This window comes from Hemibagrus wyckioides, linkage group LG23 (genome assembly GCF_019097595.1).
Source record: "Hemibagrus wyckioides isolate EC202008001 linkage group LG23, SWU_Hwy_1.0, whole genome shotgun sequence".
NCBI classification, from domain to species: Eukaryota; Metazoa; Chordata; class Actinopteri; order Siluriformes; family Bagridae; genus Hemibagrus; species Hemibagrus wyckioides.
Window position 1 is genome coordinate 16,121,845 of NC_080732.1, and position 23,068 is coordinate 16,144,912.

Below are 23,068 nucleotides of genomic sequence, written 5' to 3' on the forward strand. Positions count from 1 at the left end.
AACCTCATAGACCTAAAGACTGAAAGTAAGTTGTCCTAGCCACATAAAGTGCATCCTAGTGTAAACAGGGCAAGACTAAACAAAACAGTACAGGACAGATACACAAAATAGCGCTGACCGGTACACATTCTGTATAATACGTTATGTGCGAAAAATAAGGGTTCTTGTAAAGATATACACCGATCAGGCATAACATTATGACCACCTGCCTAATATTGTGTTGGTCCCTGTTTTGCTGCCAAAACAGCCCTGACCAGTCATGCACTGTGTATTCTGACACCTTCCTATCAGAACCAGCATTAACTTCTTCAGCAATCTGAGCAACAGTAGCTCGTCTGTTGGATCGGATCACACGGACCAGCCTTCACTCCCCATGTGCATAATTGAGCCTTGGTCGTATATGAACCTGTCGCCGGTTCACCACTGTTCCTTCCTTGGACCACTTTTGATAGATACTGACCACTGCAGACCGGGAACACCCCACAAGAGCTGGGACACTTGCCCATTTTTCCTGCTTCTAACACATCAAGCTGAGGACAAAATGTTCACTTGCTGCCTAATATATCCCACCCACTAACAGGAACCATGATGAGGAGATAATCAGTCTTATTCACATCACCTCTCAGTGCTCATAATGTTATGCCTGATCAGTGTACACTTCTGTAATAGCAGCAGTTGGTAGCAGTTTGCAATGTGAGCAAAAACAGCAACGGCAGCAGCGATTGAGTAACCATGCAAAAAACCCATCTTGTAATCAGTTATAATATGGTCGGTGCTATATTGACGTGGATGAATATTGAATTAAATTGAGCGTTTGACTGTGTGTAGGGAAATTAGAATTAGAAAATGCAGGTGCAGTGCAGGTGAACACACGATAACGACAAACCCGGCGACAGGACGGGAAGACGAGGGGCCTAAGAATAGAAACCCAAGCAAGCATTAGCATGTGGTATTTAGAACCATGGAAACCACAATGTAAAGGGGGTTTCTGTATATTTGTTCACACAGGGTATATGGTATGTTTCCACACACGCAAAAAGAAAACTGTAACCCTTTTGTTCACACAATAAATAAATCACTAAACATTAGTCCTTTTTTTAAAATTTATTTTTACTTTCAGTGAATAATGTTTCTGCACCAAGGCCATTTCAACTGAATTGCAGTATAGTGTTTTAAATTTTTATAGCAGTATAGTGTTTTCCATTTATTTAGCAGTGTAGTGTTTTCCATTTCCAGTTCTTGACGTAGTTCTTGATTGCACCTAAACCATAACTAATCCAACATCTTCACATTCATTCACAACCACAACTTTACTGCACATTTCTATTGCACAGTCACTGCTCGTGACTAAAAATTGTGTTGTTTTTGCACTTGGTTCCAGGTGTAACCAAAGTAGACCTACGATTATACCATTGTTAACAGCAAAACAATATGATAATGCTGCTAAAGAATGCAACGGGGCATTTAGCTAAGGCTAGCCATGACTTATTAAAGACATTGTCTTTACTCACAATGCACCACTTTGGCTATTTATTTATCTCTGTAGAAAAGAGGAAGTAGAAGATTTCCAGAAATTAATTGGTATCATGAGTCTGTTTTCTAGTTCCTAGCAATCCTCTGTGAATTTTGTCTAGACTAATGTATATTTTAAACATACGCAGCAGAAATACTGTATAGAATTCAAATGAACAGTGAGAAAGATCAGCTGCACAAATGACGCACGTATTAACTTCCTTTTTTAAACGTAGTCCCTTCCATACAGTGTTGTTTTTGGGTTTTTTGCTAACATTGCTTACACATAGAAACTGTCTTTTTGGGAAAAAAAAAAAACGATGTTAAGGTTACTGTAATAACCCTGCTGGTCTGTAAATGACATTACAGAGTGTCACTAAAGAACATTTGAGTGCTGTGACCACAACCTCAGAAGAAAACAAGACCAACCCAGCTCTGCTGTAGGTAAGAATTCTCCTCTTTTTCTGCTTCCAACAATCAGACATACTACATATTCACTCAAGATTTATTGGTTTAATAATATCATGGTTATAATGGTTTTACTCAAAGTGTAGGAGATTCGGGGCAAAAATTTATGGTGGTAGATTTTTTATTACATTTAGTCCATCATGTTAAATTGTGTCTTGATGGTACTGCTTCTGCTACTAACAGCTGCCTGATATTTAAAATAATAATAATAATAATAATAATAATAATAATAATAATAATAATAATAAAAAGAATACACAAGCTGTTTTTAAATCAAACTTACAATCAGTAAAATGTTAAAGTAGAGATTGTTTTTCGAACCAGTGACTTCTGTGCCGGTCCCAAGCCCAGATAAATAGAGAGGGTTGTGTCAGGAAGGGCATCCGGTGTAAAACATTGCCAAATTTAACCATGCGAATCGTTGATAGGGATGCACGATATTTATCGGACAGATGAATTATCGGGCGATATGGGTGAAAATGACGTCATTTTTATTGCTCCGATAAATAAATTAAATCCGGTAACTAGATCTGATAAAGTACGCAACCCGCAGAGAAAAGAGCCTAATGCACTGGCCTAAGACCACTGTTTTTAAAAAATACAGTTTGTTATTGATGACACACAGGACCACATCAGACCTAATGCTGTGTCATGCATCATGAGTTACATCACAGAAGCCCTTGATTTTATTCATTCAGAAGGTCATTTTATAACAGGAGCTCTGACTCAGTAGTTCTGGCTGTAAATCAAATCACATGTTTATATTAATGCACATGTTCTCATATTGTAATTTGTTTACATGGATTTACTCACATAAATGGATTAGAAATAAAATATATAAAAACACATGATATAGTCAAGTATTATATATAATTTTTTGCCCTCAAAGTTGATGTGTTAGAAGCAGGAAAAATAGCCAAGTGTAAGGATTTAGTGAGTTTGACAAGCACCAAATTGTGATGGCTACATGACTGGATCAGAGCATCTCCAAAACTGCAGCTTTTGAGGGGTGTTCCCGGTCTGCAGTGGTCAGAATATATCAAAAGTGGTCCAAGGAAGGAACGGTGGTGAACCAGCGACATGGCCGGCCATGGGCGGCCAAGGCTCATTGATACACGTGGGGAGCGAAGGAGAGCTACTGTTGCTCAAACTGCTGAAGAAGTTCATCCTGGTTCTGATAGAAAGGTGTCAGAATGCACAGTGCATCACAGTTTGCTGCAGACCAGTCAGGGTGCCCGTGCTGACCCCTGTGCACCACCGAAAGCGCCAACAATGGGCACCTGAGCATCAGAACTGGACCACGGAGCAATGGAAGAATGGCCTGGTCTGATGAAACACGTTTTCTTTTACATCATGTGGATAGCTGGGTCCGTGTGTGTCACTTACTTGGGGAACACATGAGACCAGGATGCACTATTGGAAGAAAGCATGCTGGCTGAGGCAGGGTCATGATTTGGACAATGTTCTGGTGGGAATCCCAAAGTTCTGCCATCCATGTGGATGTTACTTTGACATGTACCACCTACCTAAGCATTGTTGCAGACCATATACACCCTTTCATGGAAACCTCTTTCAGCAGGGTAATGCGCCATGCCACAAAGCAAAAATGGTTCAGGGATGGTTTGGTGACCACAACAAAGAGTTTGAGGTGTTGACTTGGCCTCCAGATTCCCCAGATCTCAATCAATCAATCAATCAAGCATCTGTGGAATGTGCTGGACAAACAAGTCCGATCCATGAAGACCTCACCTCGCAACTTACAGGACTTAAAGGATCTGCTGGTAACATCTTAGTGAAGTTCATAAGTCTACGACTCAATGGGTCAGGGCAGTTTTGGCAGCAAAAAGGGGACTAACAGAATGTTGTCATAATGTTATTCCTGATGGGTATATATATATATACACATTACACTTAACTGGTATTTTACATGTTTCATATATATATATATATATATATATATATATATATATATATATATATATATATATATATATATATATATATATATATATGAAACATGTAAAATACCAGTTAAGTGTAATGGTCAAAGGTTAAGCTATAACAAGTTTTCTGACTTGAGAACAGCGCAGATTTTTTCAGGGTTTCAGGATACCATGACAAGTTGACAAGAAAGAAATGAAGAAAAAAGCAAGGCTAGTGATGGAACCATTTTTTATAGTTGCTAGGTGTTAACAGGAAATAACATGTACACTCAGGATGTGCAGTTATTGGAAAATACAGCTTTGCCTTGTTGAAATACATCACAGAGAAATATATTACATTTCTCACTTATTCTTGCCATTGTTAATTGGTTGGATGTCAACAATTACAAAATGACACAAAATTACAGAATTATAAAAACATTCATGAATTTTTCTCAGTATTTAATGACAGCACACATGTTGTGGACTGAAAAGAATGAACTTTTTCCTTTTTAATTACAGATTATCTAAAACTGTGACCATGGTGTGGACAAAAGAGCGTAGCTATACTGTCCTGGTTGTTGACAGCATCACTCTGATCACCGGTCTTCCTGCCAACCTGCTGGCTCTCTACACTTTTGTCCGAAAGGTGAAACAGCGTGCTACGCCTCTAGACGTGCTCTTGCTTAGCCTTAATATTTCTGATCTCCTGTTCCTCTTGTTCCTCCCACTGCGCATTAAAGAGGCAGCCGACATGGAGTGGACTGTTAGCTTCTTCCTTTGTCCTCTCTCGGGTTTCATCTACTTCAGCACCATCTACAACAGCACCTTGCTCTTAACAGCTATCAGTGTGGAGCGCTATCTGGGAGTGGCCTTCCCTGTCAAATACAAACTCAAGCGTAATCCTCGATATGCCTTGATCTCCAGCATCCTATTCTGGTTGGTTTCCATGAGCAATTGTAGTATTGTGTACATTGTGGAGTACCATAAACAGAGCAATAACACCATCATGGAGTCGACCAACAGGAATTCCTGCTACAAAGAGTTTAGCAGCGAGCAGCTGGAGATCCTTTTACCCGTCCGTCTCGAGTTGTTCATCGTCCTGTGCTGCATCCCTTTCTTCATCTGTTGCTTCTGCTACATCAGATTCATCATCATCCTTTCTCGCTTACCTAATGTCAACCCTAAGAAGCGCTCCAGGGCCATTGGCCTTGCTGCAGTCACCCTTCTGGTTTTCATCATCTGCTTTGTACCATTCAGTGTGTCTCATTTGCTGGGGTTTATTGGATGGTACAGTCCTCCTTGGAGAGTCTACACAGTACTACCCAGCACCTTCAATGCCTGCTTGGACCCCTTTGTCTTTTATTTGTCCTCAGCAGCAGTTCGAGGGACTTTCAACCACGTAATAAAACAATTCCATAATTGGCAGCATTCTGTGTTTGAGAAATTCAGCTGTCTGCAGTTAGGATGCACTTCTGCTTATGAGGAGAGAACACAGAGTTCCAATGATAGTTCTCGTTAGCGTTCGGCCGAGATTGCAGATAGGCAAATGTTTTAATTATCGCTCATGTTGTAAATATTTTTACAGGACTGTCGGTGAGAAATCCCACGGTTGTTGGTGGATCAACTGTTGATGGCCAATATAATTTGACCCTGGTTACACAGCACAGAGGTGTATCTAGGGGCAATTTCAAGTTTTAATCCCCTTGAAAAATGTTACTAACTAACTATTATGAGTCCTACATATATAAACACCCAAAATGTCAAACAAATGAGTTCATTGGTTTAGTAATCAAATTTTTTATTGCCTACCAGTGAACATTATGAATCAATGAACCAATGAACCAATGAGAGGTATATATTTTTAAAAACAAATTTCCCCTTATTACTAGCATGCTATTTTGATAATTTCCAGTGAAACTAGGATCCAAAAACCCTAATATACTTGGAGAGCCAGCCAGGAGTGGGAATCTAAACTGAATAAGTGTGTTAGGAGGTAAAGCAATAAGCAGGTAATCACAAATTATGAAAATCCCTCAGAGAGAGCAGGATGTACTGTGTAACCTCGATTACTGCTTAAGAATCATATAGAATCATTATATTTGGGATGAGCCAGCAAAGAGTGGGCATCTAAATAAAACTGAAGGGCTCTGTTTTTTTTTCTTTTCTTTCTGTTCTAAACAAATTTTCACCTATCACTAGCATGTTATTTTGATAAATTCCAGCAGAACTGTCATAATGGTATTCCAGTGCCTATTAATATTATTAGATTATATTAACAGTGCAATTCTGGTTACATACAAACTTTAAGCCAAACGCTGCTTCTACTAGCATCTGGCATCCACCCAACGCATAGCATATTTCCTCACACCACCTTGAAAAATATTTCCTGGGTAGAGCAACGAGACAGTGCAAAGTACCTTCTGCCTACCTTTTGCTTCTTCTACATGAAATTCATCAATATCCTCTCTCACTTAACTAACATCAACCCTCAGTTCATGTTAGGTAAGTGAAAATCAGTGCTTCAATAAGATTACTGCAACAACCTTAAAGATTTGTGAGATTTAGTTTTGAATATCTCGTAATGTGTCTCTGTCTATTATGATTTATGCATCTAATTGAATATGTGATTGTTATTCCTGAGGGATTAGTGTCCATAATGCGTTTAGAATTGCAATCTGTTATAAATGCAGCTTTCTCTGAAATGTGACTCAACTATCTAGACACCTAAACATCTCTGTGAAAATAGTGTATGTTCTTGAAAAAATGATCAGGACCTAGTTACAGGGATATAATTTTAGAGCATCAGGTGGGAGTGGTAGCTGATCTACTTTTACAGTTTCGTGTGAAAAACTAATAGAGGCAACCCGGAAAGAGAGCGTGAGAAAAGATAAGGTCAGAGGAAATCTCTAACACTTTGGAACCACAGAAAGAATGATGCAAAATTAAGAAAGATGGCATGTCACTTCAAAAAAAATATGTAAATGAGCAGGAAATTGTTTGTGGTTCATCTGTTATTTACACTTTACATGTTTCCGTGCATTTTTCTATTCTCTTTTAATAGGCATTATAATTCTTTGAGTTATTTAAAGTTATTTAAATAAATATGTCAATTCACTTTGTCTGATTTATATTTTTAATGAAAGAATCTTTGAATAGTAATCTAAAAAAAAAAATCCTTAAATACTTTGTCATCCAGCCAGGGGTGAAATTTAAAATTAACCTGAAATATTGATGTGTTACAGCAATCAACAGATAATAACTAATGAAAAATTCCAGGCAGCATGTACTGTTTAATCTGGATTACTGCTATAATCATAATTTTAAAAATTCATCAGAATTTTTACATTTGTGGTGAGCCAGCCAGGAGTGGTCATCTAAATAAACTTGACAAATCTCTGTGATATATACAAATATAAGTACAAATACTATACTGGGTGTCAGCAGACTCAGACAGGACAACATATATAATATAGATTATTGCCATAATTAAAGAATCATTATATGTGTGGTGAGCCAGCCAGGAGTGTCAACTACAACTGCATTACTGAAACACTTAAAACTAGAATAATACAAGTAAAATAGCCCTAAAGTTCACCCACATTCATTTGCTTTTTCTAAATATGATTTTGAACATAGTTCAATATGTAATATTTATTTTAGAATGGTGGTGTGACATTTTTAAATATCTCTTTTTTTTTCAAAACACAGATATTCAAAGAAAGAATATTATTATTTTCTCATAAAAAAGGCTGATTGTTTGGAAAGTTGGCTTCAATATTTAAATATTTAAATCGTCCTCAATATTTTTGGCACCATGTTAATAAGACAGCCTAAAGACTAATCACTATAACTGAGCCAGATAACTGAGAGAATGTGTCAATTTAGCATTCATTTAAAATCACTGATGTAAAATATCTAAATTCTAATCATTTTGGTTGTAGAGTTTTCATCTGCAATAAGCAGAAATTTGTGTAAACTAGATTACTCCCTTGAGGACTGGAATTCATGTAGTTATTTTGTTTGTGTAAGTAAAACCAGATCATAATGCAGATAAGATGTCCAGTAGAAGGAGTCAAAAATGTTTAAACTGGTATGAGATCTTTGATTTACAATATTGTCATCATGAACATAACCAGGGCTGCTTCTGAACCTTTAGGGGCTTAAGTGACATGAGACACCTTACTTGGCCCCTAACCTCCCTACTTACCCTAGTGATGTATTTCAAGTTTGGTATCGTAGAGCTGCTGAATTCTTAAATCTAATTGGTCAGAAGGTCTTGATTAATGTTGGTTGACCATAGTTCTGACTTATTTTCGTTATAAATAGCAATAGCTCATTCACCTGGCTTAATTTAAATTGTATAAGATTTGGGGATGTATGGTATCATTTCAGAAAATATCAGAAAAATCTTGAAAACAGAATCAATATTATGATTTCATTTACATTTTGTAAATTGTTAAAAAATAAACAATTAAAATATAGATTTTTGAAAGCATTCTTACTTTCCAGCATTTCTTTACACGGTACTGTATGTATATATAAAATATATAAGTATTGGTATACAACAGTTAAAAAAAACCCACATGAGCATACAGTATTGCACAAAAGTGAGTACACCCCTCACATTTTTGTAGATATTTTATTATATCTTTTCATGTGACAACACTGAAGAAATGACACTCTGCTACAATGTACAGTAGTGAGTGTAAAGCCTGTATAACAGTGTAAATTTGCTGTCCCCTCAAAATAACTCAACACACAGCCATTAATGTCTAAACTGTTGGCAACAAAAGTGAGTACACCCCTAAGTGGAAATGTCCAAATTGGGCCCAAAGTGTCAATATTTTGCATGGCTACCATTATTTTCCAGCACTGCCTTAACCCTCTTCACCAGAGCTTCACAGGTTGCCACTGGCGTCCTCTTCCACTCCTCCATGATGACATCACAGAGCTGGTGGATGTTAGAGACCTTGTACTCCCCCACCTTAGGGTTTAGGTCTGGAGACATGCTTGGCCAGTCCATCACCTTTACCCTCAGCTTCTTTAGCAAGGCAGTGGTTGTCTTGGAGGTGTGTTTGGGGTCGTTATCATGTTGGAATACTGCCCTGTGGCCCAGTCTCTGAAGGGAGGGGATCATGCTCTGCTTCAGTATGTCACAGTACATGATGGCATTCATGCTTCCCTCTATAACTGTAGCTCCCCAGTGCCAGCAGCACTCATGCAGGCCCAGATCATGACACTCCCACCACCATGCTTGACTGTAGGCAAGACACACTTGTCTTTGTACTCCTCACCTGGTTGCCGCCACACACACTTGACACCATCTGAACCAAATAAGTTTATCTTGGTCTCATCGGACCACAGGACATGATTCTGGCCATGTCCTTAGTCTGCTTGTCTTCAGCAAACTGTATGTGGGCTTTCTTGTGCATCATCTTTAGTAGAGGCTTTCTTCTGGGACGACAGCCATGCAGACCAATTTGATGCAGTGTGCGGCATATGGTCTGAGCACTGACAGGCTGACCCCCCCACCCCTTCAACCTCTGCAGCAATGTATGGTCTTGCCCACCATGATGCAGCTCAGATTCAGGGTCTTGGCAATCTTCTTATAGCCTAGGCCATCTTTATGTAGAGCAACAATTCTTTTTTCAGATCCTCAGAGAGTTCTTTGCCATGAGGTGCCATGTTGAACTTCCAGTGACCAGTATGAGAGAGTGCGAGAGTGATAACACCAAATTTAACACACCTGCTCCCCATTCACACCTCAGACCTTGTAACACTAACGAGTCACATGACACTGGGGAGGGTAAATGGCTAATTGGGCCCAATTTGGACATTTCCACTTAGGGGTGTACTCACTTTTGTTGCCAATGGTTTAGACATTAATGGTTGTGTGTTGAGTTATTCACAGGTTTAGACTAGCCACTCATTGAAGAAAGTCTTCTACAGGAAGTGAGGGCATTACAGGTGTTGCATGTTGCAGTAAGCAGATTTTGGCTTGTAGCAAGCAAGAAACAAACATAAATACTGACAATGGCATACTAAATAGGTAGATGGTCCAAACACTCTGAAACAGCATCCATCCATCCATTTTCTGAACCACTTACCCTACACAGGGTTGTGGAGGGACTAGTAGGACTTCATTCCAGGGGACTTGCAGCACCTTGGACAGGGTGCTGACCCATCCAACCCAAACACACACACACATTCATGCCCTACAGACAATTCAGAAAGACCAGTCAGCAAACCACACACAGTGTCTTTGGTCTAGGAAAGGAAACAGGTTTTCCCGAAGGAAACCTCTGAAACAGGGTTTCACCAGTTTTAAGGATCATGAGATCAGTTTTATAACAGGAGCTCTGACTCTACAGTAGTTCTGTCTGTGAATCCAATCATATATTTATAATGATGCATGTGCCACATGCAAAACCACAGGATCATGGATATGGTCAAGTATTTTATAATTTTTTTTTTCAGTTTTAGTTTCTTGTATCAGTTCTGTGTATTGACCTAAGGTAAAGTTGTTTATAGTTACAAAGTGTTAGTTCCTGTTAACACTTAGACTCAGGAAGTGGTGTTATTGGAAAATACAGCTTTACTTGAAATACATAGCATCTTAACCATGTTGAAATATGCTACAGAGAAACATTACATTACATTTCTCACCAAGTCTGGTGGAAATCTTTAAACAAAAAGCTCTTTTTTGCATATAGTATCGGATAGAGTTGCATGAGACCGCATAAAGCACATGGATAATACTGACTCATTTTAGTGTCATATTGACACCATTTTTAGCTGAAATGAAACTGTCCATCTCCACAGATTCATGTAGCTAAATCTCAACCCACCTGGAACCTACATTAGTGCAATGAGTCATTAGTCTGTCTGCATCTCTGCAAACAGAATTTTTTAAAATTTGCTAATAAAAATGCATGCTTGTGCTCAACAGTGTTATCGCACCATCACTACACCGATGACTGCTTTGCGACAAGACCTAATGCATTTAAATCGATATATATATAGGCTTTCTGGTTAACATCATACATGTGATTGCCAGATCAGTTGTTTCCTGCAAGGAAAGGCGTCACTTTCTGTTCTAATACCTCTTTCTAAAATGTTCTATCATTCTGTGAGTAATCCTGGCCTCTTTTTTTTTTACCCCATAGATCACTATTTTATATTGTACTGAAATAATCCTGTTGGTGTGACTGTAGCATTACAGCATTAGGAAACAGATTTAAAGAGCGTGAGAGGAGTGGCCAAGTCACAGTCTGAAACTTCACAACTCAGCTGAAGGTACGGAATTTGCTCTTTATACTGTTTCTGTTGAGTCTTAACTGATTTTTGTTTTTACATTTTGCAACTAAATACATTTTTACGTAGAATAATTAATTTGTTCATATGATATGGTGTCGTTGTCAAAGTTTGATTTCTGTATGGAAATAGAATATTCTAAATATATAGATTACATATTGCATGTGAACAGGTATGATATGAAATAAGCACCCTTTAACAGACATTAGTATAAGGTTTTATTTATGGCTTCCACATCACATTATATAGACTAACCTGATATATATATATATATATATATATATATATAGGTATACACCACCAGTCAAAAGTTTGGACACACCTTTTAATTCAATGTTTTTTGTTTAGGGATTTATTTTCTACATTCTAGAACAATACTGGAGATTTCAAATCTATGAAATAACACACATGGACTTAAGTAATCCATATGTAATGACAACAAAAAACAGTCAGTTGTTATTTTAAGACACGAAGGTCAGGTGTTCTGGAATAGTTCTTGCAAGAACAATATTGTCAAGTGCATTTGCAAAACCCATCAAGCACCATGATGAAACTGGCTCACATGAAGACCATTCCAGTAAAGCAAGACCAAAACTTACCTCTGCTGCAGAGGAGAAGTTTATTTAGAGCCTCAGAAATCACCAATTAACAGCACCTCAGATTAGATTAGATAATGTTCAAAGGACATTATTGTGTTTTTCGGCCGCCTTCGGCATTGTTTTACAATGTAGAAAGAAATAAACATCAGGAAAGACCATGGAATTAGAAGGTGTGTATATATACATACAACTCTGGAAAAAAATAAGAGACCACTGCCCAATCTCCAGATGTGAACCCTATTTAAAACCTCTGGAATGTCATCAAGAGGAAGATGGATGGTCACAAACCATCAAGCAAAGCTGAGCTGTTTGCTGTTTTGCAAAAAGAGTGGTAAAAAGTTACCTAACAGCAATGTGATAAACTGGTGGAGAGCATGGAGCCAAAACACATGCAAATCGAGGTTATTCCACCAAATATTGATTTCTTAATGTTATTTAGCCAAAGCATTAACACAGTTTGTTTACAAATTATTTGCATTTTGTTTTATTTGAGTTATTAAAGCTCTGCAAATATACTGCATGATCTTGGGTTATTTTGATGTGTTTGATGTGTTTCCTTTAAATATACACTCTAAATAACAATAGTAATATTTTGAATTTAGGAGAAATATTGTCAGCAGTTCACTATATATATATATATTACAAATAAATGTAATAAATTGTAATATAATATAAATATAATAAAATTATTTTTACCAGCTTACCAGCTTGAGGGCCATTGTTAATCAGCTTTCAAACTTTAGTTTCATTCTTATTTGTGTTGGCTGGCAATAATTATAAAATGACAAAATTATTGAATTTAAAAGACTTTAGTCTCAGCATTCAATAACAGCACATATGTCATAGACTGAAAAGAATTAATTCATTCATTCTTCCAGTTAATATATTTCTTTGTTTTCTCTTCTACAGATTATCTAAAACTGTGACCATGGTGTGGACAAAAGAGCGTAGCTATGCTGTCCTGGTTGTTGACAGCATCACTCTGATCACCGGTCTTCCTGCCAACCTGCTGGCTCTCTACACTTTTGTCCGAAAGGTGAAACAGCGTGCTACGCCTCTAGACGTGCTCTTGCTTAGCCTTAATATTTCTGATCTCCTGTTCCTCTTGTTCCTCCCACTGCGCATTAAAGAGGCAGCCGACATGGAGTGGACTGTTAGCTTCTTCCTTTGTCCTCTCTTGGGTTTCATCTACTTCAGCACCATCCACAACAGCACCTTGCTCTTAACAGCTATCAGTGTGGAGCGCTATCTGGGAGTGGCCTTCCCTGTCAAATACAAACTAAAGCGTAATCCTCGATATGCCTTGATCGCCACCATCCTATTCTGGTTCATTTCCATGGGCCATTGTAGTATTGTGTACATTGTGGAGTACCATAATGACAGCAATAACACCATCATGGAGTTGACCAACAAGACTTCCTGCTACAAAGAGTTTAGCAGCGAGCAGCTGGAGATCCTTTTACCCGCCCGTTTCGAGTTGTTCATCGTCCTGTTCTGCATTCCTTTTCTGATCTGTTGCTTCTGCTACATCAGATTCATCGTTATCCTCTCTCACTTACCTAACATCAACCCTAAGAAGCGCTCCAGGGCCATTGGCCTTGCTGCGGTCACCCTTCTGGTTTTCATCATCTGCTTTGTACCATTCAATGTGTCCCATGTGGTGGGTTTTGTTACATGGAATAGTCCTTCTTGGAGAGTCTACACAGTACTACCCAGCACCTTCAATGCATGCTTGGACCCCTTTGTCTTTTATTTGTCCTCATCAGCAGTTCGAGGAACTTTCAACCACATAATGCGACAATTCCTCAACTGGCTACAGCATTCCGTGTGTCAGAAGTTCAACTGTCAGTTAGGCCGCCCTACTGCTTACGAGGAGAGAACACAGAGTTCCAATGATACTTCTCACTAGATTTGGTATAGATTAAGACCTGAGAGCTGATCACATGCTGGAGGTGTAATGCTGGAGGTGAACAAGAAGGGCCCGTTTTTTTAAAAAAAGAAAAAGAAAAATTTGTTATTAATATTAGTTTATATTATTATATTATATTTTTATTTTATTAATATTAGTATTATGGAACGAGAAACCAAAAATCAGTATTTGTGAGCCAGCCAGGAGCGAATCTAAATTAACCTTGAATATCTGTGTTAAAAGGTAAGGCAATCATCATGTAATTACCAATGAAAGTAATCCCTCAGACAGAGCAGCATGTACAAATTAATCTGGATTACTGTTATATAGAATCATTATAGTTGTGGTGAGCCAGCCAGGAGTGGACATCTAAATGCATATGAAGACACCTTAGGGTGTAAGGTACATTCTACTCACCTACTCAGAACAGTGTAATCCTTTAACAGCAGTATTAGTGGAGTTATATACATATAATATACTGACTTTTCTTGGATAGTACTTTGATATTTTTGCATTTACTTAATGATTTGTTTGAGATTTGAGAGTTTTTGACTCAACTATCTAAGATAGTTTCACGTCTTGCAAGCAAAGAGTGAAAAAGCTATCAGGACCAAGTTGTCAAAGGTTAATCACGACAGCTGTTTCATTTAATCAGACAGCAGGGAAAGAATTTTGTCGGACCCTCAGTCGGACGTGATCAGCTGGGAAAGTGAAGTGAAACACAAAAGCACATTTATGACCGCAAGAAAAGACAAGGTCAGAGGAAATGTCTCAACACTTTGTGAACTGCGGAAAGGTCAATTGAAAATTAAGAACGATGGTCTGCCACACAGCATGGAATTTGGTTGTGGTATTTCACACATTTGTTATTTCTGTTTAAGCTGTTGTTTATATTTTGCTTATATTTTTGTTTATATCTACTTTCAATAAGCATAATATTTCTTTGAGAAATTAGTTTAAAAAAAAATGTCAAGCCATTTTTGGACTGATTTATTTTTAATAAAGAATCTTTTCATATTAATCTAAAAAATCTGGAGTGGAATCAAAAAATTTACCTGAAATATCTGTGTTAAAAGTCACAGCAATCACAGGTAATAGTCAACAACAACAACAAATCCCAGGAGTGAGCCAGCCAGGAGTGGACATTAAAATCAACGTGAAATATCTCTGTGAAAAGATAACCCAGGGGTAATATTAAGTGGCAACAGACTCGAACAGGGCAAAATGCATAATCTGGATTATTGCCATAATCAAAGAATCATTGTGTTTTTGGCAAGCCAGCCAGGAGTGTACATCTAAATTAACTTCTGTATTATTTACACAATCAGGACAACTAGAATAATACAAGTGAAATTCGACCCCATGCAACATCACCTTCTGTTCATTTGCATTTTGCTTAATATGATTTTAAATATAGATAATATTTGTACAGTGGGGGAAAAAATTATTTGATCCCCTGCTGATTTTGTACGTTTGCCCACTGACAAAGAAATGATCAGTCTGTAATTTTAATGGTAGGTTTATCTGAACAGTGAGAGACAGAATAACAACAAAAAAATCCAGAAAAACACATTTCAAAAAAGTTATACATTGATTTGCATTTTATTGAGTGAAATAAGTGTTTGACCCCTTTGCAAAACATGACATGGCAAACCCTTGTTGGCAATCACAGACGTCAGACATTTCTTGTAGTTGGCCACCAGGTTTGCACACATCTCACATCTCAAGGAATTTGGGCCCACTCCTCTTTGCAGATCCTTTCCAAATCATTAAGGATTTGTGGCTGACCCTTCAGCTACCTCCACAGATTTTCTATGGGATCAAGGTCTGGAGACTGGCTAGGCCACTACAGGACCTTAATGTGCTTCTTTTTGAACCACTCCTTTGTTGCCTTGGCCGTGTGTTTTGGGTCATTGTCAGGCTGGAATATCCATCCACGACCCATTTTCAATGCCCTGGCTGAGGAAAGGAGGGCAGAAATGCCATAAATACTCAGCAGAAATACTGTATAGAATTCAAATGAACAGTGAGAAAGATCAGCTGCACAAATGACGCACGTATTAACTTCCTTTTTTAAACGTAGTCCCTTCCATACAGTGTTGTTTTTGGGTTTTTTGCTAACATTGCTTACACATAGAAACTGTCTTTTTAGAAAAAAAAAACGATGTTAAGGTTACTGTAATAACCCTGCTGGTCTGTAAATGACATTACAGAGTGTCACTAAAGAACATTTGAGTGCTGTGACCACAACCTCAGAAGAAAACAAGACCAACCCAGCTCTGCTGTAGGTAAGAATTCTCCTCTTTTTCTGCTTCCAACAATCAGACATACTACATATTCACTCAAGATTTATTGGTTTAATAATATCATGGTTATAATGGTTTTACCCAAAGTGTAGGAGATTCGGGGCAAAAATTTATGGTGGTAGATTTTTTTATTACATTTAGTCCATCATGTTAAATTGTGTCTTGATGGTACTGCTTCTGCTACTAACAGCTGCCTGATATTTAAAATAATAATAGTAATAATAATAAAACAAAGAATACACAAGCTGTTAGTTTTTAAATCAAACTTAAAATCAATAAAAAGTTAAAGTAGAGATTGTTTTTTGAACCTTGTTGATAGGGATGCACGATATTTATCGGACAGATGAATTATCGGCCGATATGGGTGAAAATGACGTCATTTTTATTGCTCTGATAAATAAATAAAATCCGGTAACTAGATCCGATAAAGTACGCTTGCTGGTAAATCAATCAATCAGTCTGATTTATCCGAGATTCGTCCACTTTCCGAGTGCACGTGAATGCAGCTTTAACCTGCAGTGACTCAGCCTGTGTTGCGGTCATTAGGTCATCATCGGTGAAAATATCTTCGCCGGTCTGGAAGTTTTTCAATGCCATTGCTATTTGCAACGCATGTACCGCAAGGATTCCGAGAGGAGCTAAAAAGGCGTCAAGTTTTAACAAAACAAACATTATATCTCACTTGAAGGGTCGTCATCGTGGGGTAGCTGTATTAAAAGAATATGAAGCATCCACGGCAGCAGCAGCTACTAGCGCTAGGCCTAAAACACGGAGCATTGTGAATTAAGGTCTATATACCTTCCTCATCCTCATTCAACTAAAAAGGTTGAATAGATGCATTTCTTTGTTATGCATGAAATACTTTAGTTTTATATGAGTTGTTAATAGCAGATAAACCATAGTTCTGTCATAGTTCCTTTAAACCCTTACTGTTCGAGTCAGGACTGATGTTTTCTATTACAGTTAGGCCAGAGATACTAAAATATCAGTTTCATCAGTGCATCTTAGATTTTCTATTCTCCTGGGTGCACAAACTGCAGATTATATGAAAATTTTAATCTAAAAATATGTACTTATGTAATATGTAGGTATCGGTATCAGAATTAGCCATGAGAAGGATTTAATTATCGGTTATTGGTTAGGGTTAGGGCTATTATCGGTTTAAATTTTTCATATCGTGCATCCCTACTTGTTGAAATTGAATATATCCTGTACATTGCAATGCCATACTGCAATACAGAAGGAGGCCTTGAGGCACCTTTTCACAAGGCGGCAACCCATCAGAGGAAACACACACACACACACACACACACAACTGAGAGCCTAATGCACTGGCCTAAGACCACTGTTTTTAAAAAATACAGTTTGTTATTGATGACACACAGGACCACATCAGACCTAATGCTGTGTCATGCATCATGAGTTACATCACAGAAGCCCTTGATTTTGTTCAGTCAGAAGGTCATTTTATAACAGGAGCTCTGACTCAGTAGTTCTGGCTGTAAATCAAATCACATGTTTATATTAATGCACATGTTCTCATATTGTAATTTGTTTACATGGATTTACTCACATAAATGGATTAGAAATAAAATATATAAAAACACACATGTGATATAGTCAAGTATTATATATATTATTTTTTTCCTCAAAGCTGATGTGTTAGAAGCAGGACAAATGGGCAAGTGAAAGGATTTGAGCGAGTTTGATGAAGGGACAAATTGTGATGGCTACATGACTGGATCAGAGCATCTCCAAAACTGCAGCTCTTGTGGGGTGTTCCCGGTCTGCAGTGGTCAGAATATATCAAAAGTGGTCCAAGGAAGGAACGGTGGTGAACCAGCGACATGGCCGGCCATGGGCGGCCAAGGCTCATTGATACATGTGGGGAGCGAAGGTGAGCTACTGTTGCTCAAACTGCTGAAGAAGTTAATGCTGGTTCTGATAGAAAGGTGTCAGAATGCACAGTACCTCACAGTTTGCTGCAGACCAGTCAGGGTGCCCCCTGACCCCTGTGCACCACCGAAAGCGCCAACAATGGGCACCTGAGCATCAGAACTGGACCACTGAGCAATGAAAGAATGGCCTGGTCTGATGAAACACGTTTTCTTTTACATCATGTGGATAGCTGGGTCCGTGTGTGTCACTTACTTGGGGAACACATGAGACCAGGATGCACTATTGGAAGAAAGCATGCTGGCTGAGGCAGTGTCATGATTTGGACAATATTCTGGTGGGATTCCCAAAGTTCTGCCATCCATGTGGATGTTACTTTGACACGTACCACCTACCTAAGCAAAGACAACAAAGAGACACAACAAAGAGTTTGAGGTGTTGACTTGGCCTCCAAATTCCCCAGATCTCAATCAATCAATCAAGCATCTGTGGAATGTGCTGGACAAACAAGTCTGATCCATGAAGACCTCACCTCGCAACTTACAGGACTTAAAGGATCTGCTGGTAACATCTTAGTGAAGTTCATAAGTCTACGACTCAATGGGTCAGGGCAGTTTTGGCAGCAAAAAGGGGACTAACAGAATGTTGTCATAATGTTATTCCTGATGGGTATATATATATATACACATTACACTTAACTGGTATTTTACATGTTTCATATATATATATATATACACTATATTGCCAAAAGTATTTGCTCACCCATCCAAATAATCAGAATCAGGTGTTCCAATCACTTCCATGGCCACAGGTGTATAAAATCAAGCACCTAGGCATGCAGACTGTTTTTACAAACATTTGTGAAAGAATGGGTCGCTCTCAGGAGCTCAGTGAATTCCAGCGTGGAACTGTGATAGGATGCCACCTGTGCAACAAATCCAGTCGTGAAATTTCCTCGCTCCTAAATATTCCACAGTCAACTGTCAGCTGTATTATAAGAATGTGGAAGTGTTTGGGAACGACAGCAACTCAGCCACGAAGTGGTAGGCCACGTAAACTGACGGAGCGGGGTCAGCGGATGCTGAGGCGCATAGTGCGAAGAGGTCGCCAACTTTCTGCAGAGTCAATCGCTACAGACCTCCAAACTTCATGTGGCCTTCAGATTAGCTCAAGAACAGTGCGCAGAGAGCTTCATGGAATGGGTTTCCATGGCCGAGCAGCTGCATCCAAGCCATACATCACCAAGTGCAATGCAAAGCGTCGGATGCAGTGGTGTAAAGCACGCAGGCATTGGACTCTAGAGCAGTGGAGACGCGTTCTCTGGAGTGACGAATCGCGCTTCTCCATCTGGCCATCTGATGGACGAGTCTGGGTTTGGCGGTTGCCAGGAGAACGGTACTTGTCTGACTGCATTGTGCCAAGTGTAAAGTTTGGTGGAGGGGGGATTATGGTGTGGGGTTGTTTTTCAGGAGCTGGGCTTGGCCCCTTAGTTCCAGTGAAAGGAACTCTGAATGCTTCAGCATACCAAGACATTTTGGACAATTCCATGCTCCCAACTTTGTGGGAACAGTTTGGAGCTGGCCCCTTCCTCTTCCAACATGACTGTGCACCAGAGCACAAAGCAAGGTCCATAAAGACATGGATGACAGAGTCTGGTGTGGATGAACTTGACTGGCCTGCACAGAGTCCTGACCTCAACCCGATAGAACACCTTTGGGATGAATTAGAGTGGAGACTGAGAGCCAGGCGTTCTCATCCAACATCAGTGTGTGACCTCACAAATGCGCTTCTGGAAGAATGGTCAAAAATTCCCATAAACACACTCCTAAACCTTGTGGACAGCCTTCCCAGAAGAGTTGAAGCTGTTATAGCTGCAAAGGGCGGACCGACGTCATATTGAACCCTATGGATTAGGAATGGGATGTGACTTAAGTTCATATGCGAGTCAAGGCAGGTGAGCGAATACTTTTGGCAATATAGTGTATATATATATATATATATATATATATATATATATATATATATATATATATATATATATATATATATATATATATATGAAACATGTAAAATACCAGTTAAGTGTAATGGTCAAAGGTTAAGCTATAACAAGTTTTCTGACTTGAGAACAGCGCAGATTTTTTCAGGGTTTCAGGATACTATGACAAGTTGACAAGAAAGAAATGAAGAAAAAAGCAAGGCTAGTGATGGAACCATTTTTTATAGTTGCTAGGTGTTAACAGGAAATAACATGTACACTCAGGATGTGCAGTTATTGGAAAATACAGCTTTGCCTTGTTAAAATACATCACAGAGAAATATATTACATTTCTCACTTATTCTTGCCATTGTTAATTGGTTGGATGTCAACAATTACAAAATGACACAAAATTACAGAATTATAAAAACATTCATGAATTTTTCTCAGTATTTAATGACAGCACACATGTTGTGGACTGAAAAGAATGAACTTTTTCCTTTTTAATTACAGATTATCTAAAACTGTGACCATGGTGTGGACAAAAGAGCGTAGCTACTGTATGCTGTCCTGGTTGCTGACAGCATCACTCTTATCACTGGTCTTCCTGCCAACCTGCTGGCTCTCTACAGCTATCTGTTTGGAGCGCTATCTGGGAGTGGCCTTCCCTGTCAAATACAAACTCAAGCATAATCCTATTCTGGTTGGTTTCCATGAGCAATTGTAGTATTGTGTACATTGTGGAGTACCATAAACAGAGCAATAACACCATCATGGAGTCGACCAACAGGAATTCCTGCTACAAAGAGTTTAGCAGCGAGCAGCTGGAGATCCTTTTACCCGTCCATCTCGAGTTGTTCATCGTCCTGTGCTGCATCCCTTTCTTCATCTGTTGCTTCTGCTACATCAGATTCATCATCATCCTTTCTCGCTTACCTAATGTCAACCCTAAGAAGCGCTCCAGGGCCATTGGCCTTGCTGCGGTCACCCTTCTGGTTTTCATCATCTGCTTTGTACCATTCAGTGTGTCTCATTTGCTGGGGTTTATTGGATGGTACAGTCCTCCTTGGAGAGTCTACACAGTACTACCCAGCACCTTCAATGCCTGCTTGGACCCCTTTGTCTTTTATTTGTCCTCAGCAGCAGTTCGAGGGACTTTCAACCACGCAATAAAACAATTCCATAATTGGCAGCATTCTGTGTTTGAGAAATTCAGCTGTCTGCAGTTAGGATGCAGTATAATTGATGGCCAGTATAATTCGACCCTGGTTACGCAGCACAGAGGTGTATCTAGGGGCAATTTCAAGTTTTAATCCCCTTGAAAAATATTTCCATATTACTATTTATGGATGGTTAATACAAATTATATACCATTGTTTTTCTCAGTAACTGCACGATAATGATGTTCATAAAAGTTAACAATTATGAGTCCTACATATATAAACACCCAAAATGTCAAACAAATGAGTTCATTGGTTTAGTAATCAATTTTTTTTTGCCTACCAGTGAACAATGATCCAATGAACCAGTGAACCAATGAGAGTCAGGCATTTTAAAAAACAAATTTCCCCTTATTACTAGCATGTTATTTTGATAATTCCCAGTGGAACTAGGATCCAAAAACCCTAATATACTTGGAGAGCCAGCCAGGAGTGGGAATCTGAACTGACTAAGTGTGTTAGGAGGTAAAGCAATAACCAGGTAATCACAAATTATGAAAATCCCTCAGACAGAGCAGCATGTACTGTATAATCTCGATTACTGCTCAAGAATCATATAGAATCATTATATTTGGGGTGAGCCAGCAAAGAGTGGGCATCTAAATAAAACTGAAGGGCTCTGGTTTCTTTTCTTTTCTTTCTTTTCTAAACAAATTTTCACTAGCATATTATTTTGATCAATTCCAGCAGAACTGTCATAAAGATATTTTATGGTATTCCAATGACTATTAATATTATTAGTTTAATTAACAGTGGAATTCTGGTTACATACAAACTTTAAGCCAAACGCTGCTTCTACTAGCATCTGGCATCCACCCAACGCATAGCATATTTCCTCACACCACCTTGAAAAATATTTCCTGGGTAGAGCAACGAGACAGTGCAAAGTACCTTCTGCCTACCTTTTGCTTCTTCTACATGAAATTCATCAGTATCCTCTCTCACTTAACTAACATCAACCCTCAGTTCATGTTAGGTAAGTGAAAATCAGTGCTTCAATAAGATTACTGCAACAACCTTAAGGATTTGTGAGATTTAGTTTTGAATATCTCGTAATGTGTCTCTGTCTATTATGATTTATGCATCTAATTGAATATGTGATTGTTATTCCTGAGGGATTGGTGTCCATAATGCGTTTAGAATTGCAATCTGTTATAAATGCAGCTTTCTCTGAAATGTGACTCAACTATCTAGACACCTAAACATCTCTGTGAAAATAGTGTATGTTCTTGAAAAAAATGATCAGGACCTAGTTACAGGGATATAATTTTAGAGCATCAGCTGGGAGTAGTAGCTGATCTACTTTTACAGTTTCGTGTGAAAAACTAATAGAGGCAACCCGGAAAGAGAGCGTGAGAAAAGAGAAGGTCAGAGGAAATCTCTAACACTTTGGAGCCACAGAAAGAATGATGCAAAATTAAGAAAGATGGCATGTCACTTCAAAAAAAAAAATAAAATAAAAAAAAATAAAATAAATAAATAAATAAATAAATGAATAAATATATATATATATATATATATATATATATATATATATATATATATATATATATATATATATATATATATATATGTAAATGAGCAGGAAATTGTTTATGGTTTATCTGTTATTTACACTTTTTCTATTTTCTTTTAATAGACATTATACTTCTTTGAGAAGTTATTTAAATAAATATGTCAAGCCATTTTGTTTCATTTATTTTTTAATGAAAGAATCTTTGAATAGTAATCTAAAAAAAAAAAAAAATCCTTAAATACTTTGTCATCCAGCCAGGGGTGAAATTTAAAATTAACCTGAAATATCGATGTGTTACAGCAATCAACAGATAATAACTAATGAAAAATTATGTACTGTTTAATCTGGATTACTGCTATAATCATATAATTTTTTACATTTGTGGTGAGCCAGCCAGGAATGGTCATCTAAATAAACTATAAAAA

General features: G+C 38.1%; 2 protein-coding genes and 1 pseudogene across 3 annotated transcripts in view; all 3 read left to right on the forward strand.

Moving 5' to 3' along the window:
- LOC131344117 (free fatty acid receptor 3-like) overlaps positions 1-10,329 on the forward strand; it is a 34,112-nt gene extending 23,783 nt beyond the window's left edge. Inside the window, exons 9-10 of one of the 2 annotated variants that reach the window (XM_058376107.1) lie at positions 1,882-1,956; positions 4,425-4,545. In XM_058376107.1, coding sequence (XP_058232090.1) covers positions 1,882-1,956 — 75 coding nt within the window. In that variant the 3' untranslated portion in view covers positions 4,425-4,545. Of the gene's footprint in view, positions 1-1,881; positions 1,957-4,424 lie in introns of both variants that reach the window. The other variant, XM_058376113.1, reaches the window with a different exon arrangement.
- Positions 10,330-10,400: 71 nt separating this feature from the next.
- LOC131344118 (free fatty acid receptor 2-like) lies at positions 10,401-15,897 on the forward strand. The gene is made up of 2 exons (XM_058376115.1): positions 10,401-11,201; positions 12,728-15,897. The coding sequence occupies exon 2, from the start codon at positions 12,747-12,749 to the stop codon at positions 13,725-13,727; it is 981 nt and encodes a 326-aa protein (XP_058232098.1). The 5' UTR covers positions 10,401-11,201; positions 12,728-12,746; the 3' UTR covers positions 13,728-15,897.
- On the forward strand, positions 12,730-22,552 carry LOC131344122 (free fatty acid receptor 2-like; annotated as a pseudogene).
- Positions 22,553-23,068: the final 516 nt, after the last annotated feature.